Source organism: Cercospora beticola, chromosome 1 (assembly GCF_033473495.1).
Source record: "Cercospora beticola chromosome 1, complete sequence".
Classification (NCBI taxonomy): Eukaryota; Fungi; Ascomycota; class Dothideomycetes; order Mycosphaerellales; family Mycosphaerellaceae; genus Cercospora; species Cercospora beticola.
Window position 1 is genome coordinate 2527431 of NC_088935.1, and position 17372 is coordinate 2544802.

Sequence of the window (17372 nt, forward strand, 5' to 3'; positions counted from 1 at the left end):
GTGTTGGATATAGGAAAGTTGGAGAGTCTCAGTCTTCTTCGGGCCCCCGCAGCCGTTGTGAAACCGTATATGATAAGTGGAGACAAGCTACGAATATATCACAAGATCCTAACTTGCTCGTCAAACGACGTGCTGCACGTCGTATCTCGTTCTGCTCGCCTTGCTCATCGTCCTCTCTCTCGTCCGAGCCATCTCTTTTCAACAGAAAGCATGTTTGATACTCCTCTTGCAGTTGGCCAGCAATTACGAGCAAGTCGGTATGGGATAAGGAGAGGTGTTTCCATCGCAGAAGTTCTTGTCATAGCAGCTGTAGAAGAACTCAGTCAGCCTCGTTGTGAAAATTTTCTTAGACCGCGTGTCACTCACCCGCCGTATCTTTTCCGACTGCGATCTGGACAGATCGAAAACTTGTCAACACAAGTACTGACCGGAGTGCCTGCATAGACGAGTACCAGGTTAGGATTGCCTTCGATCATAAAGCGTGCTCCTTGAATTGACTGACATATTGATGTTGGAGTGTCCGTCATTGTTAGCGCCTGGCTTTCCGTTTCAATGACGATTGCCGACGCTGACGGCGATGCTGGATCAACGGTAGCGGCTGGGATGAGGGACAAAATGTCGTTGTTATTCTCAAGCATTGCTAGTGAGGAAGCTTGAGGGATTCGTCGGATTATAGCGCCAGGTCGAGCATGGTTCGGGCGGCTTGTGTCAAAATCTTTCATGACGATAGCAGAGACTGTAGTCATAAAGACCAGAATGAGTATCTCCATCGCATAGAAAGTCAAACTTTGCGTACGAATCTGCTAGATGCTGGCGAGGAGGTGAGGGCTTCATTGGCGGAGACGCGAGCAATGTGAAATGCTGGTGCGAACGTATACAATTCGACGACCATTAAAAGCATGACCTCGGCACTCGTTCTGGTAGTGCGTGCAGACCGCATGCTCGATTTATCAGTGTATCGACGATCGTCGCGAGGTGGATTGCGAGGAATGTGATCTTGTCGCACTAGTGTGTGCCGTTTCTCCACCAATTCTAGAGCTTTTGAGCTGTTCCAGTAACCTGGGAGGGTGCCTCATGTTCTACAACGTCGGCTCAACCGAGCCGCATTGATCGTAGCACCAATACTGAATGCAAGGACTGCCATGCATTCTCTGCGCTGTGTTCATGTGGCCGCGTCGGCGAATTCTCGCTTGACCTCTTGCAAGAATTCAGGCTGCGTTAGAACATCGACTGCAGTGGCGGCGAGAGCCTTGGCTACTCGCAAAGCAAGGCGATGAGCTTCTTCGGTCCTAGAAGCCTTTTCGAAGTCTGGTGTGTGGGGACCACCAAAAATGCTTCGGATCCTGGTGATGCACTCGCTTAGCTGGAGGCTGTCAAATATCTGTCTCATCACTCACCAAAAGTTGGGACTGATCGATGGAACAGCATGACTGACATCCCCTTGATCCGTACTAGCCCTGGTCATAGCAGTGAGCCAGTCAACTTCTTCGGCCAAGATATCGCCGCCCAGGGAATTGAAAGCCTTTCGGTAGCTACGCCCAAGAGCTTTGTTCGGCCGATGATTCGCATATCCCCCTTTTTGCGTAATCACCAATTCAGCACCGGTCGCTGCTGCTGCCCCTTCAAAACATGCCAGCACGCGCTTCTTCAAAGCATCGAGCCGATCGCTGGTTTCAGAGCGAACGACAAAACGGCCGGAAGCGTAAGCGTGTATGATATTGGGTCTTCGAGATGTCAGCAGATTGTCCTCCATTCGACACCCGCGACTCACCGCAGACCACCGTCCACTATCTGTGCCTGGATAATGTCCCCAGGTTGTGTCTGCTGTCTGAGCGCGGATATGCCTGTGGATCAACGGGATGAGCTCAGCTTGGGTCCAATAAGTCATCGCCACCGACGACTTCTGCAATCAAATGGATAACCCTGGTGTTATGCAGCCAAAGAAAACATGAGGTGAGTTCTGGCTTCTAGGGAAAGGTCGCGTACTTGTATATGCAATAACCAGTGCATCTAGTGCATTAATGCCATCCCCTTGTGTGGCAGTCATCAGCGTTCTGCATCGGTCTTTTCAGATTAATGCCACTGAATTGCTTACAAGGTCTCGCAGCAGCATGGGCTTCTTTCCCAAAGTATTCTACTTTGAGGGAAGAGTAGGCAGATGTCCGCATTCTGCAGGTGACCATCATCAGATCGCAGCCCACTGAGGGAAGGCAAGTGGCAGTAGACTTACAGGGCGTTATTTCGCGATATGCCGGGATGAGATATGAGGGAGACATCTATCCCTTCGAACGCACCAGCTGCCAATAGTTTGATCTTTCCGCCTCCGCCTTCCTGGACCTCATAAGCTTACCGCGAAACCAGGATGATTGATCTACATGACCATGGAGAGAGTTGTGCGAAGGCATGTCGACCTACCTCTGCCGGGGTCCCGAAGAGTACCACCCTCCCATTGAGAGCATGATCTTTCATCATTTCCGCTGTGGCGAGTGCTGCTCCGATGGAAGCGATCGCAATGAGGTTGTGACCACACGCATGTCCAATACCCTTCAATGCATCGTACTCTGCATTGAATGACACAGCCGGACCGGATCTGCCGCTGTCAAAGACTGCCATGAAAGCAGTCGGAATGGCGAATGCTGAACGTGTCACATTCCCTGATGCCAGCGAATGGCAAGATCAGCAACAATGTCTAGGCCGCATTTGCCAGCTGCTTACAGCCTGGGTACTCAGCCACGAAAGCGGTAATAGTCTCGTGTGCGAGGTATTCACGATATCTGTCAACCCCCCGAAACGCAGCGGTCAGTCATATCGGCAAAGGACTATGTCAATGGGCGTACTGTAGCTCAGGATTGTCGTGAATCTTGAGCGACACATGGCGAAGAGCTGTGCTCAAGAGCTCGACATGATGCGAGATGGAGTCCAGGTACGCATCGAACTCGCGATTCGCAGCATCGGCGACGCCCTCTTCGTGGCGGTCGGTTCGGCAGTACATGTTCGCAGACGATTGCTGGAGCAGGAGGGGAGTCGAGGGGAAGCATGCAGTTGCAATGGCGCAGGCGCCAAGTGCGAGCGGCCCGACACCGAGATGCATTGCAAACGAACGTCTTTCTCGTCAGCGCTGTCGTTCTTCTTGCTGTGCACCACTTCACAACCGCTTTCACAAAAACGGCAGGATGTGTATTCACGATGTTTATGTCGCACTAAATGCTGGGCGGAACAGACGGGCGTGATCACAACTGCCCTTTGTCCCCGGCCAGATGCCGCATGACACCCGGTCCTGGTCATCATTTGTGCAAAGACGCAGCGTTCCTGCCCTGCTCCGCTCCGCTCTCCTCCGCCGTCCCGCGGCGTTGCACAGCTGATGGAAGCTCCGCGGTGAGGCAGCTACTTGCAGCGTCTGCCTGCGAAGTCGTGATCAAGTCCGGCTTCACCAAGGATAGCGTGCTATGTTCGCTATTCGGAGAAACTGCTGCAGAATTCAGTGTTGTAAAGATCGCCGATCGCTGATAGTACGATCCTATGGGCTTTGCTACCGAATCGCACTCCCTGGCAGCTACGACCAGGATGACCTCCGGTACTTCAGCTTGATGAAACATACTGAGAATGGATGGTTCGCGACATCTATGCTTGTACCTGAGGGCAGCTGAACCAAATACACAGCGAGGCGTCAGACAAGATTTGGCATTCTGTGCGGAGGACTCCCACTTGAAAGTGCCGAATCCTAAAATTCTTCCCGCACATCCTACTCACCAAGTGTCAGGGAGTTTTACGGCCCGGCAAGTCCAGTATAGCAGGCAAGATCGGAAGTCAGGACTGCAGTTCGATTGCTATGTATGACACGATCAAGTCAGCCTTTCGCACTGACCAGGGGTAATGGAGAGGATCCACTTCTGTCCAAGTGCTCTAGATTCGCTGCATACAATCCCATGTCTAGACAGCCTCAGAACGTGCTCTTTCTGGCAGGAGCTTCTTGTGCCTACCATGCATGCCCTCCACCCTTTGCAGACCGAAACCTAGTTGCTCTCAGCCACCCGCTGCTTGCCTGCGCCGCGGACTGCCAGGCCTTTCTGCATTGCTCTTTGGTTGGCCGTGTAGAGAACATACGACATAATGAACGAATCGATGGAATCGTTGCAATGCCCTCTGTCTCCTAACAAGTCACCTACATGCTCTGCTGGTGGACAAGTCATCCTCATACGCTTCTCACGCGCAAGAATTCAGATTGAGAATTAAGCCTGGAGGCCAAAGATCGATATCCCATGGCAGCTAGTGCGCACCAAGATGCCATGTTTGTCTCTCCAGACAATCTCGTGATTGATCACCAGCTTGACCACGGTTATGGCCAGCATGAACAGAATCCCCTTTCTGACACCAGCCCCCAGCATGACCAGCAGAATCGCTCTCTTCGTACGCACGACCCTCAGCAAGCCACTTGCAAATCGTACTAATAGAGAAACAGCAACGGCACTGAATGGAAGTCGTCCAAGTCTGAGCTTGCCCAATTTCCCAGAATGGAACTTCGCATCGCAGCAGAACCTCCGACTCAGCCTTCCACCCACACCGAACTCGCCCTTCCGGCCACTGCGACCACTGACCGAAGAGGATAAACTTGCATTTCCATGTCCAGGAGGACCGCAAGAATGTTGGAACCTCCAGCTATGTCCGAAGCACCGCCAATATCCTCATACACCACCTGAACCGAGCAACAGCGGACAGCATACCAATGCATCCGCTACGCGCACAGACAGCCACTCTTCCACGCCTCCAGAGCAGCCGAGTGATCCGGAATCACGCAACAAGATGAAGCGTCCTGCCATCGACCCCGACGATACCATCCCAGACAACACAAACACACGACCATCCGCCTACAGAACCATCAGCCGCGACTCCCGAGCATCTCTATCCCGCGGCCGCGTACCCCACAACCTCGTCGAAAGACGATATAGAGACAACCTGAACAACCAAATCGAGTCCCTCCGACTGACTCTCCCTTCTCTCCGCGACGCCCAGCCTTGCACAGGCGACTACGAAGATGTCTCTTCTCCACGCATGCCTTCCAAAGCCGTCATCATCCAAACAGCCGCCAATTACATCCAGGATCTACAAGGCGAGCGAAGTCGCCTTCTGGAGGCCAATAAAGCGTTACAAGAACAAGTTAGCAGTTTGCAAAAGCTCGTGCGGTGCGATGAGTCGAATGTGCTGCAGTATATCAACGCGATGAGGTTGACTGCGGGACAGCTACCGACGCCCCTGTGATATTTTCCAGGAAGGAAGAATCTGAGAGATCGCAGGACTCATAGCTTTCGCAGTGTGCAAGAACTCTGAGTTCGCTAATCACAGCCTGTGGACAGTTGTTCTGCTGGACACCATGCAAACGCGAGATTTACAGTCGTAGGCTGTATATGCTGCTCTGTCCACAATGGCCGCCTCTTGATTGATGATCACAAGCAATACGTACAAGTTTCGCACCAGCCATGAATGGGAAGGAAGAAGAAGACTGAAGGCTAGCGCCGTCGTTGAGCTCCAATTGTGGATAGTATATTATGGACATATTTTGACTTGTGATGTCGGCAGCATCGCGATCGCTGCAGTCGAGTGAAGACAATGTACACTCTCGTGGGCTCTCCCTCGTGGTGAACGTTGTTCTGCAGTGCGCAAGCAATGTGCTTTTTCCTCGACGATGCTCAATTTCCCGAAATACAAAAAAGAAACCGCTTAAACGCTATCAAAACCAGAATGTTCCGCATCACAATCGCCCAGATATGTCCGAAAACATCGGTGTGCTCATTCTTATGTTCGGTGCCCAACCATTTCCACCCCTGAATCGCTGCCGCTGCATTTGTCCTGGCGAGATCTCGATATGTGCCTGCCAAAGCGGCTGTGGTTAAATCTACACGGTAAGAAAATGTTCCTGTTGCGCACTGGGTAAGCGTTAAAAAAAAACGCAATACAAATACATGAAAATCTTAGGGACTGTCCAGGCAATGCTACATCACAACACAGCAGCATGCCTTCTTGGGTTTGGGTTCTTCTTTCTCGTCCAGCTCTGGTACTCGTAAGGGTTGGTCCTGAGCGGTGCTGCTTCTTTGGGGCGGGGCTGGCTCAGACGTCCCGGGCCTTTGCATTGTAGGTCCACTGGATATCGTGGGCGTGATCTTGTAACCCCCACCATTACCGTGACGAATACTGCCACTGTCACTCTTCAGACCTATTGGCCAGCCGTTGCTGTTCGAAGCGTCGTTGGAGGGGGTTCCATTGGTAAAAGTAGTGTCGGCCGCAAGACCGTTCGATGGATCCAGGTCGTGAGAATTCAGGTCTAGCTGGCCTGAGATTGGTCTCTTGGGTCGCAATTCCTCGTCGTTGAGAAGATTGAAGTCTCGGTCGTATACGGTACCGGTCTTGCCCTCTTTCTCCCATTGTTCTTGCATCATTCGCTTCGCATGGGTGGGCAACATTTGTTGGTCAGGCGGCAAGCGAGGGTCAGGTTTGTACATGGATGCTATCCACGGCGGATCGCCCTCCGGCGTGAAGACTCCAGTGGAGGGTCGAGACTTGTGTCCGGAGCTCGATCCAGGGCGACGAGTTGCAGAGCCTGAAGTCACGCGCTTTCCCGCCGATGATCCTGGCCTGGCAGTACTGCTCGAAGGGTTTGAGGCTTTGCGTCCTGTCGGGGTTTGCTTTGGCACGCGCGCTTTCTGAGGAGAGTCCTCCCCAGAGGCAAGTTTATTGGCGCCTTCGGGGGGCGTGATACGTTTCCGGTCATGGTCCGACTCGAGCAGCATCTGACTGCTCACGCTACCGCTGCGAGCCCTCGCATACTGCGCCTCGTCCCAACTGCCACTTAAGGTCTGAGATCCTGCTCGACTTCGCGGCAGTGGTGAATCGCGCTCCACCACATCGTGAGGGACGGGCACTGGGGTGTTTCGCGATACTGGTATTCTCGATGTGCTCGGTCTGCCTGTCGGTGCCTGTTGCGATGGCTGAGACGAGTCGTGATTGTTGCGGTCGTTGCTCGGCCGATTTATGGACGAATCGTGTCCAGTGGAAGGTTGTGACGCCTGTGGAGAGTGTTGGGGTGAGGTTGTCTCACGGGTTGACGCAAGAGGAGTGACACCGTTGCTGATGGGTGTTCGCTCATGGTGCTCGTGAGCTGGATATGCAGCGGCGTAGTCATCATCGTATTGCGTGCGGTTCGACTGGTCATTGAGTGGTTTGCGAGAACCCGTTCGGCTCATGGACCGACTCATTCTGCCATTCTCACGTCCGGGCCCCAAGCTCTGAGAGCGGCGCGAAGGGCGAATGTATATGCCCGCCTCCTCCAACTCTTGAATCTCGATTTGGGCCAGCTTGTCTCGGTGTATCCACGCTGAATCGTCGTCGGGAGTGTAGGGGCTGCCCGGGCCACTGCCCTTGGCCTTGGGAGCAGGACCGCTCTGCTGCTGCTTGTTTTCTCGCAGCGTGTTGCGAGAGCGTTTCCGCACTGCAGTGCTATTGACAGCACGCACTGATGTCCTCCGCTGCTTGGCCGTCTCCGAATCGCTCTGTAGGTCCCAAGCGCTGCTGCGCCGATCGAGCGCCTTACCCGCATTCTCGTCCCAGTCGTGCTCAATGCGCTGCGGCGAGCGGGACTTGGGTGGTCGTGCATTACCGTCGGTCTCCTCCAAGGGCACGGCGTAGCTCCACGCCCCTCCGCTGCCGCCGCCGTTCATGGTGGTGGTGGCGGCCACGGCGGACGTAGCAATAGTCGGGAGCTGCAGCACTTAGTCCACCGCAGCTCCGTCTCGGCCCTCGTCGCGCGGCGGGTAACGTTGGTGCAATGGTGTCGTCGAGGGCAACGGCGGGCGGGTGTGCTCTACGCGGAGGTGCTGGTGAGCATCGATGTCAGGGCGGGGAGCAGACGGAGACGGAGGTGGGCGACGGGTATGTCGCTCGTGCAGCAGCGCGTTTCACGGCAGCACAGTCGCAGCAGCGCCGAGAATCGCTCGCAGGTCGGCGGGTGCGGATCCTGGTTGGACGTCGCGACATGAGAAGGGATATGAGATGCTCTGCACGCTGCGGACTCCCCGTGGCAGGAGGAGCACAGCGCACGCCCAGCGCTGTGGTGTGCGTGCGCGCGCTACTGGCGATCGAGGCAATTAGTTATCATCACGGGCAAATGAAGGACGACTTCCTGGCCACTAGTACAACTTTAACATACAAGAACGCCTCCTGATATCCCAATACATCACCACGCATCGCCTGTGCTTCCGCCGCCGCACTGCACAATATTCCCGCCGCAACGGTGATTGACGCTGTTCGACGTGTCCGTGAATCCCCAGCCTTTGCCCTCCGCTGCCCGTCCGTCAACGGCCGACGACAGCCGCCAGCACATCGTGTGCCCAATGGCAATTCACTACAGGGAATGATGTGCACCAGGAAGTTCTAGAAGCCCGCCGCAGCGAGACCAAGTCGCAAGTTGCAGACGACCGAAACTTGGGAAATTCGTCTGCGTTATTGCCGTCAGGCTTGCCATTGGGGTCCCTGCTATCGATAGCGGCACAAATCAGATTTCATGTCGCCGGGACTCACTTCGGAAACAGAGCGAATTGATTCACACAAGACACTTCTCGTAAAGAACAAGCGAGCGCAGTGCTTGCGCCTTCGTGCCTTTTTTTGTAACAATGTTCCATCCCAACTTCCTACCAACTCTATGCCTCTGAACGCCAATCCATGCCCACCTGTCATTTGCCCAAGTCGCGCTCGTCAACGGCATTATCGCATACAATTCATCTGCGCACTGAGCCTGCAGTGTGGCGCGGGAGATCACTCTTGAACCACAACCCTGCACGAGCCTTGGCCGCATATACCAACCGTTTCGTTCGCTATACAACACTGTTCCATTCGCACATCTGTTCAACGACCAAAAGCCGACATGCCAGCGTGCGCGTGCATAGCAATGTGGTTCTGCTGATGGAACGTGCCGATGGGCTGAAAGCCCCTGCGAGAAATAGTCAGCATTGATGTGCACTTCAGTGGGGGCAATCACAAACTTACTTGACAAGGTCGATGCCTTCGTCATCGTCATCGTTCGATTGGTACGCGGTCGCTGGTGGCACACTCCCGTACGAACTACTTTGCAGATAGCCACCGTTCGCGGTGGGATGCACCGAATCAAAGTGATTGACGACAGCCGCCTTCGGAAGCTCATGCTCACGCAACGCAGGCTGAATAGTCTGCACCACGGTAGTTGGCGGAGTATGCTGCTGCACCCCCGCCGCTGATGGTACTGCGCTCGGTGGCGTCTTGTCTTTCGCAGTGTCGCCGTCCTGCTCTCCGCCAGCATTGCTGAGCTGACTCAGGCTCTTGGCGGTGGCCGTCGTTGGCCGGCTCAATGTTGGACTCGCGTCCAGCGCACGAACCGAATTGTGTGGTCTCGGAGGGCTGCTGGATCCAACGACTGGACTACCTGGACGGAGAGATTCCAATGCCTTTGGCTGTGCCTCCTCTGCATCGGACTTGGCAACGGGAGATGTTCGTTCGTCATGCTGCTTTGCGAGCTTCCCTTTGTCTTTGTTCAGCGGGAAAGGTGTTTTCAGAGGACTAATGTCAAAAGGCTTGAAGGGCGTGCTGCCTGCCAACCCTTCCATCTTCCAGAATGGTGCCGGACTACTGAACTGAATAAAGTCGCTGGGACGCCGGAGAGTACTTGGAGGCGCCAGACGCTGCGAGGGACGAAGAGGGAAGGGTGTGTCCAAAGGTCCGCTTCGTCCTTCGTCGTTGACGTAGAGGGATGGCGGTGAGCCAGCAGCATTGGCAAGTGCGTTAAGTCCATTGCGCGGCGTGGATCTTTGGGGGTAGTCGTAGTCAGTCAGGTTATTTCCCTCGATACCTAGGCCCGCGCTGTGTTCGAAGCGCCCATTGACTGGTCGCCTTGAGCCCCGATCGGGCGTGTAAGCTTCGATTGCGGTCGAGTACGAGGGCTGGTACGCATTCATCGGAGGCGTGATCTCATCACCATCCCTCTTGATCCCGGAGCGTAACGCAGGGCTGTGAGGTGAGCCCATGGTGCTCTGAGTACCTGGGATGGGATTTGGTCTCCTGCATCCTTTCATACCTTGCTGCACGAAATTATCGAACTCGGTAGGTTCGATCATCCATTTCATCCCCTTCCCAGGCTCATCCGTGCGGCGAGCGATTTTTGTGAAGGCTTTGTTCAGACTCAGGTTGTGGCGAATGCTGTTTTGCCAGCCGCCCGTGTTAAAACGATAAAATGCATAGTTTGCCATGATCCACTTGTATATGTTGTTGAGCGTCATCTGCTGTTCCGGAGTGCTCAAAATGGCCATCCCGATGAGTTGGGCGTACGAGTGTGGTGGTTTCAGGTCCTTGGCGCCCTCTGCAGCATAATCGATTGTCTCCGTCGATTCCATCATGACACCACGAGCATAGTTTGCGGCCGGCGACGACTTGGCATATGGATGTGGAGCACGCATAGGGGTGCCCGGATTGGCCTGCAGCGCGGCCCTTTGCGAGTGTGGATGCATGCGTTGCTGTTGTGAGCTTTGCCGTTGCTGCTGCCCAGAATAGTCTGACTGATACATGCCTTGATCCTGAAGGTGACTACGGCCAGCGGTTGAAGGGGGCTCAGTCCGACTCGGTCCATTGCGTGGATCGTCCTCACCATCTTGACCATCATCTGACGATGACTGCGCCTGTTTGATGATGGATGCGTCCCAAACAGGACCATCGTTGTCGTCGGTAGCCGTGGTTATGAAGGCCATCTGGGTTCCACTGATCTCGATCACGCTGCCATTACGAAGGTATGCAGACATGCCTCGACGGCAGAGGTTATTGTCGACGCGCGCGCCATTCCGGCCATTCACGTGCAAGACCCAGCGTTGCTGCTCAGGCTCATAGTTGATGACGGCATGTAGTCGAGAAATTTGCCTGTCAGGTCCGAGATCAATGTCCACGATGGTCCTTGCAGTCGGTGTGGTCGGCTGGCTGTCGGTCGAGGCAGCGGGAGCGGTAAGGCGTTCATGCGCTTCAGGTCTTCCAATGTTGATCTCCAGCTTCCTGATGATGAAGACCCAGTCCCTGCCGGCAATTTTGCCGTAGCCCGGCACGTTCTCTTGACCCTCTAAGAGATCATTTGCATAGTCTTCGACGGCCATGACCTGCTTGTCTGATACTCTCAGACTCTGGATGATTTCCTGCTCCGTCGGTGTGGATGGCTCCGTCTCATTGTCGCTGGCTTCTTGTTGCTCCGTCCCCTCTGTATCATCGCGCTCGGTAGTGCGAGTGTCCTTGATTTTACGACGGGTGTTGCGCGAGGCTGGAGCAGCTGCCTCGCTTCCTCGTGTTCGCTTCTTTGAGCCACGCGTGGGCGTGGCCTGCACCTCGACGGCATCGATGTCTGAAGGCTCCTGAGTCTCAGCGGCCGCAGGCGCTTTACGCGCACGGGTCTTGCCCTTGCGTCCAGAAGGCGGCATGGTCGAGAGCACGCGCAAGAACCGAGCAGTGGGCGGAGTCTCGTGGCAGAGGCCGCGGTGGCTGGCGAGACGACTGTCGCGGTGCGCGCACAGTTCCACAGCAGGCTCGGTCCAGTATTGTCAAGGGACCAAATCGATCGGATGACGGAGGAGGAACAGGTGCACGGTGGACGCGCCGCGCAGAGGTGTTGCTTTGTTGATCGTCGTCGAACGCGCAGCGAGTGTCTACAGTGGCACAGGCGACATGCCGTGGTCCGCAGCGGTTCGCGAAGTGCTGCAGTGTGTCGTGCGTCGGCTCCGTGTCCTGGGCAGATGCGATGTATGTGGCCGCTCGAGGGCGGTAGGAGCAGGAGATGGGAAAGAGCGAAGGTTCACGCGTCGTCTGGCGCTGCAACGCCAAGACCCACCGCCCAACTGCTTTTGCGTGACCAAGGAACAGCGTGTCGCGATGCTGGTTCTCATCCGTGGAAAGGTGGAAGAGTCCCCCGGGTGCATGGACACGGGCGGAAATTGTTTGCCTGCGACCTCTGCGCCGCCCCGTGTCCACTCCGCTCGAGTCCTGTGCGCCGCCGACTTCTGCGTGTCTCGATGACGTGCATGTTTGCATTTGCACACGGCGTCGGCACGCGATCCTCACACGCTCCGTCCCTCGCCCTCATGCTACACTGAAGATGGCAATGGTTATCTGGGACAACGGTTGAGCGGTCCGCTGCCACAGACAACAACGTGGGAAAGGGAGAGTTCAGGTGTAGATTCGGGGAGCAACATCCACTGCACCCGCAGCCCGCTCGGTCGCCCTCTTTCTGCACAGCCTGCTCGCCGGATGTACAGATTTATTAGACTGCACGGAGCACAATCGACAAACAACCCACTTGTCACGAATGATCAGTGATGGGTTCGCGTGCCTACTCAGTCGAGCGATTACGAAAATTGGATGCAACTCGCGAGCTTCAACAACGACTGAACGACAGCGGTCTTTCAAGCCGACCAGCCAAAACGACATCGCGTCAAGTGATGCAGACAAGCTTCGTCGCTCTTCCAACAACAGACAACTACTTGCTACATGGACGTTGGGGAAGCAGGAGGTGCTTACAAGATTGCAATAGCGACCACAAGCAACGGGCACCATACTTGGTGTCCATCTAGATCTTATTCTCATTCTCACAAGGCGTCTAGCATTCTCTGCGAAGAAAGCAGATCGATTGGTTGAGGCGTCCCGGCACTCGCTCCAATCATGCCACCAGCATTCGCGAGCTCCGCCTGGCAATAGACAGCGAGCGAATGCACAATTTCCGTTTCTGCATCGGCGCACTTGCACCACTTCCTCTTACTGCCGTGCATTATCAGAGACTCGCGAGCCCGGCCCTCAAGTAGAGTTCGCATAGCCCAGAGAGTCTTCAGAGACGTACAGCAGAATTTGCTTCTGTGCGTCAATCCAAATATCACTTCGCTAAGCGTTATGGATATGACTGTTGCGAAAGGAGAGAGTCAAATGTCTGATCGCGTTGTCAAGACAGCGCATGTCGCTCTCCATAGATGACAGTAGTGTCATCACCCATCGATGCTATCGCATGGAGGTGTGGAAGCTGGTGCTTAGAGCGCGAATCATGATTACAGCTGCAGTAGAAACAGTACATGTACATGCACAGCCAGCAATCATCGAAACGTGTAAGACACGCGATCGGGGCCTGCAGGTGAGCTTACCTCCTGAGGCAAGTGCCGAGCAGCTGCAGGTGTTTATAGGCATTGGCTTTCACAGTGTGGCGCTTCATCGTGCGCAAAATGTACAGTACACGCTTGGGATTAAGAGTCAGCTCTCGCAGCGATAGCAGACGTGAGTCTCAATTCGACTTGAAACGTCCCATACTGTCGCAACTCTGTCATGCGTATGATGATGTTTCTTGTGAGCGTTTAGCACCCCAGACACTCGGGATACGTGCGCCACAGCCGCGTGCCGAAGACGCGCACCAGACCAGAAGCGCTGGGTTGGCGGGTCGCGTGGACGATCTCTCTTCTGCTGTCCACCGCGACCGTCAGAGCGCACCTCAGCAACCTTGAAACGTGCAATTGAAGCCCATACCTGGTCCTTGTGTGCTCAGACGACGCCGTTCCCCATTCCCGAACTTAACACGACGATGGGTCTCACTTGACGACCGACAGCTCCTCCCCTTTACGATGCCGAGTTAGTCGTGCCTGGCATTGCGAGTTGGACACCAGCACAACAACATGGCATACGACCAACACTCCACTTACGAGCCACCGCGGCGAGCATACCAGACACGCGCGCCGGCACCTGCGACCGGCCAGCAGAGTTACAACGATTACGCAGACTTTGCGAGCACACCCTTTGACCACTACGAACAGTACGATCAACCTGCACATGCGCAAGCTCGGCACCAACAATATGGAGGCCACGAGGCGAATTATGCGCCGAGCGTGAAACAAGGATACGACAATCGCTATGAACAGGCACAAAGCGCATCCCAGTATCATGAGCCGCGCTTCGACCAGCAGTATGCTCCTCCCGAGGAATATGGCCAGGACAGGCACTATGACGCGCGATATCAGCCGAGAGCACCACAGCAACGTTCGCCGCCACATGTGCATCAAGGGCTTCCACCCAATGCTGGATCGATGCGATCAGACACCAGTGGACAACCAGCGTTGGAACAGTACGACCACCGAGATAACGGCTATGCGCCGCCAGTGAACGGTTATGGCTACGCGCAACCGCAAGAGGCCAATCATGGGCACGTTCATGCGTCGAGCAAGTCTTCCATGGACGAGTGGAAAGCGAAGGAAAGGAGTAGACTGCAGGCGGAGACGAGGTCGCCACAAACGCTGCCTTTCGACAATGCGTTTCCGGATTTTGGCAATCAAAAGCAGGCGCGACCTGGTTCGAAGGGCTCGGAGGGAAAGCACGCTGGCAGCAGGAGCCAGCACGAGCAGAGACCCAAGACAGCAGGACAGCAACAGCCACAAGGCTCATGGGAAAACAGCTACGATACTGCCGCTCACGGACCGACGCGCGATCAAGGCGCTGGCCATTCCAATGTTCGTGACTATAACCATACTCACCAAGGAAGGCCTGCCCAAGGACAAGCACCGCCACACCCTTCGGGCCATCAGCTAGGCAGTCCCATCGATCAGCATTTTGACTTTGGTCTCGGACAGGATCCATCGCCACCGACAAATGGCTATCATCCGGACAGCTATGCCCACTCAGCATCGCAGCAGCAGGATTATGCTTCCAGCAGGCAAGCTGAGCGTGCAGCACCTCAACACCGCGGCCCTACTGCCGTACCGCCTCTCGATACCAGTCGCACACAGTACCAACAGACCCCAGTCTACAATACTTCGCAGCCACTCAGTCCTACGCACGTCCCGCCACGGCCGTCCACAGCTCAAGCTGCTCGTGCTCAAGCTGTGCACCAGCCAGCGGTACCATTGTCAGAACCTCAGTCTGCGACATTCCATGACGATTATGCCTCCGTGCCTCAGAAGCCCTTTGCACGTGAAGACTATGGTAGACCTGCGAGTCTCGGGGATATAATCGATGACTATGGCGCCGACCCTGCCCCGAAGCCTTTGCAGCGGAAGCCGACTACCCGCGAAGAAGAAATTGAGGCCGACATGCCAGACTTTGACAGTGCTGCGCCGGCGCAGCGTTTGCAAGCAAACAATGCTTCGCGGGGTCCTGCTCCCACTACCATCCATCCTCCAGCGCATCCAGGATTGCCACACTCCTCATCCGCGCCAGACGTGCGATATGACCAACCTCCAATCCAACATGATCCGAACACACAAGCTGGATATAGACCTCCGCCAAGACACGATGGCTACCATCCTGGAGCATCGTCTGTGCCTCCACAGCTTCCACATACAGGCGCACAAGATTCTCGTATGCGAGCCGGCCCGCCGCCTGACATGCAGCCTCCGCAGGCACCTTTCGCTCACGATCCACCAGTGAGACGGTCGCTGGATGATGGAAGACCCATGCCTTACCGGAATGGTCCGCCTCCTCCACAGCGCTTTGATGCTCAAGGGCGGCCACTGCCGCGTGGTCCCCCCAATGGCATGCGTGGAGGACCGATGGCCATGCGTGGAGGACCCAATGGTATGCGAGGAGGTCCTAATGGTATGCGTGGAGGGCCGAATGGTATGCGTGGAAATCCAAACGGCATGCGTGGTCGTGGAGGGCCGAATGGTATGCCAATGGGCAGAGGACATCCACCACGCCCCGATCTTGACCGTCAAGGGACCGCCTGGTCAGACCCTGGAATGAATCGGGCAGGAAGCGCACCACCAACTCGCGGTCCCCTTCACGGAGCGCATGGCATGGCCGCGCCACCTCTAACTCAGCAGCGCTCTGCCCCTGATCAAAACCCTTCGTCCAACAACCCAGATGCACTACCTCACCACCCAGTACCGGTGCGCCCAGGACTCATGGAAAACGGTGGTCCTGGGCAGGCAGCAAAACCACCTCCGGTCCGGAACTATGGTGGTACTCAATCAGCACCACCAATAAAGGGCGCGCCGCCGCACGAGCGACAGGCCTCCAAGGACCATTTTGCGCAGCCGGTCACGATCGGAGAGCTGGAGCATCTTCGCTCTTCAGTGGATGCCAGTCCGGATAATGCGAAGAAAGCTCTGATCCTAGTGAAGAAGTTGGTCGAGGCGTCAACGGTACTCGCGGCCGAAGGAGGTCGTGCAGACCCGAGAACCACAGCGAAAAATCGCGAGAGACACGTGCTGGAAGCCGACAAGCGCCTCAAGAAACTGGTTCAAGGGGGTTATGCAGACGCCCAATTCTATTTGGCAGATTGCTACGGCTCTGGGGCGCTGGGGCTCGAGTTCGATGCCAAAGAGGCTTTCAAGTTATACCAGGCAGCAGCAAAGGGAAATCATCCTGAGGCCGCATATCGCACAGCGGTGTGCTGCGAAATTGGTCCCGAAGAAGGGGGAGGCACAAGCCGCGATTACGCCAAAGCTGTGCAATGGTATCGTCGTGCTGCGACACTTGGCGACGGACCGGGTATGTACAAGCTGGGCGCAGTTCTGCTCAAAGGACTGCTGGGTCAGCAACGCAACATTGTCGAGGCTGTCATCTGGCTGAAGCGTGCTGCTGAAAAAGCAGACGCTGACAACCCTCACGCGCTACATGAACTAGCACAGCTCTACGAAAGTGATAACACGAACCCAGAGATTCGCAACAAGCTCGTTGCTGATGATTCGTATGCTCGTGAGCTCTTTCAGAAGGCCGCGACTCTAGGGTACAAGAACAGTCAATTCCGCCTTGGCCAAGCGTACGAGTACGGGCATCTAGGATGCACGATCGATAACAGGATGAGCATTGCATACTACACTAAAGCTGCAGCGCAAGGCGAGCATCAAGCCGAGCTTGCACTTTCCGGATGGTATCTGACAGGAGCGCCGGGGATCTTGGAGAACAGTGACACAGAAGCGTACTTGTGGGCACGAAAGGCTGCTAGTTCTGAACCTCCTCTCGCCAAGGCGATGTTCGCTATGGGCTACTTCACCGAGAACGGCATTGGATGTCCACAGAGCATGGAGGAGGCAAAGAAGTGGTATTCCAGAGCAGCATGTAAGTAACTCGAGGTTCGACAAGATCAGAATTGTTTCTAACGTGGATTACAGCATACAAGTTCCCCAAAGCGATCGAGCGTTTAGAAGAGCTGAAGAGAGGTGGAGGCAAGAAGGACAAATCGTTCCCTCCTCCAAGTAACGGCAAGCTCACCCGTAAAGATCAGAAGCGCGACGAAGAGAATTGTGTGGTCATGTAATCACCAGTCTTTGCCGAATAGTTTGTGTGGGCGGACAAGAAGCGCATGGGGAACACTTGGTTCCCAATACGGCAGATATCGAGACAGTTGACTTTGC

General features: G+C 55.4%; 5 protein-coding genes across 5 annotated transcripts; 2 read left to right on the forward strand and 3 right to left on the reverse strand.

The window, feature by feature from the left end:
• Window positions 1-1162: 1162 nt before the first annotated feature.
• Window positions 1163-2992, reverse strand: RHO25_000992 (uncharacterized protein; the record flags this gene model as incomplete). The annotated part of the gene is made up of 9 exons (XM_023593601.1): window positions 1163-1343; window positions 1398-1724; window positions 1772-1844; window positions 1987-2031; window positions 2096-2169; window positions 2231-2331; window positions 2416-2654; window positions 2716-2774; window positions 2838-2992. The coding sequence occupies 9 exons, from the start codon at window positions 2990-2992 to the stop codon at window positions 1163-1165; spliced, it is 1254 nt and encodes a 417-aa protein (XP_023458991.1).
• A 1267-nt stretch (window positions 2993-4259) lies between these two features.
• On the forward strand, window positions 4260-5256 carry RHO25_000993 (uncharacterized protein; the record flags this gene model as incomplete). Its single annotated transcript, XM_023593602.2, has 2 exons — window positions 4260-4407; window positions 4460-5256. 2 exons carry the CDS (start codon window positions 4260-4262, stop codon window positions 5254-5256), a joined length of 945 nt encoding a protein of 314 aa, XP_023458992.1.
• Window positions 5257-5987: 731 nt separating this feature from the next.
• Window positions 5988-7709, reverse strand: RHO25_000994 (uncharacterized protein; the record flags this gene model as incomplete). Its single annotated transcript, XM_023593603.2, has 1 exon — window positions 5988-7709. One exon carries the CDS (start codon window positions 7707-7709, stop codon window positions 5988-5990), a length of 1722 nt encoding a protein of 573 aa, XP_023458989.1.
• A 1183-nt stretch (window positions 7710-8892) lies between these two features.
• RHO25_000995 (uncharacterized protein) lies at window positions 8893-11471 on the reverse strand (the record flags this gene model as incomplete). Its single annotated transcript, XM_023593604.2, has 2 exons — window positions 8893-8977; window positions 9034-11471. 2 exons carry the CDS (start codon window positions 11469-11471, stop codon window positions 8893-8895), a joined length of 2523 nt encoding a protein of 840 aa, XP_023458990.1.
• Window positions 11472-13697: 2226 nt separating this feature from the next.
• RHO25_000996 (uncharacterized protein) lies at window positions 13698-17275 on the forward strand (the record flags this gene model as incomplete). The annotated part of the gene is made up of 2 exons (XM_023593605.2): window positions 13698-17076; window positions 17130-17275. 2 exons carry the CDS (start codon window positions 13698-13700, stop codon window positions 17273-17275), a joined length of 3525 nt encoding a protein of 1174 aa, XP_023458988.1.
• Between the last annotated feature and the right edge of the window lie 97 nt (window positions 17276-17372).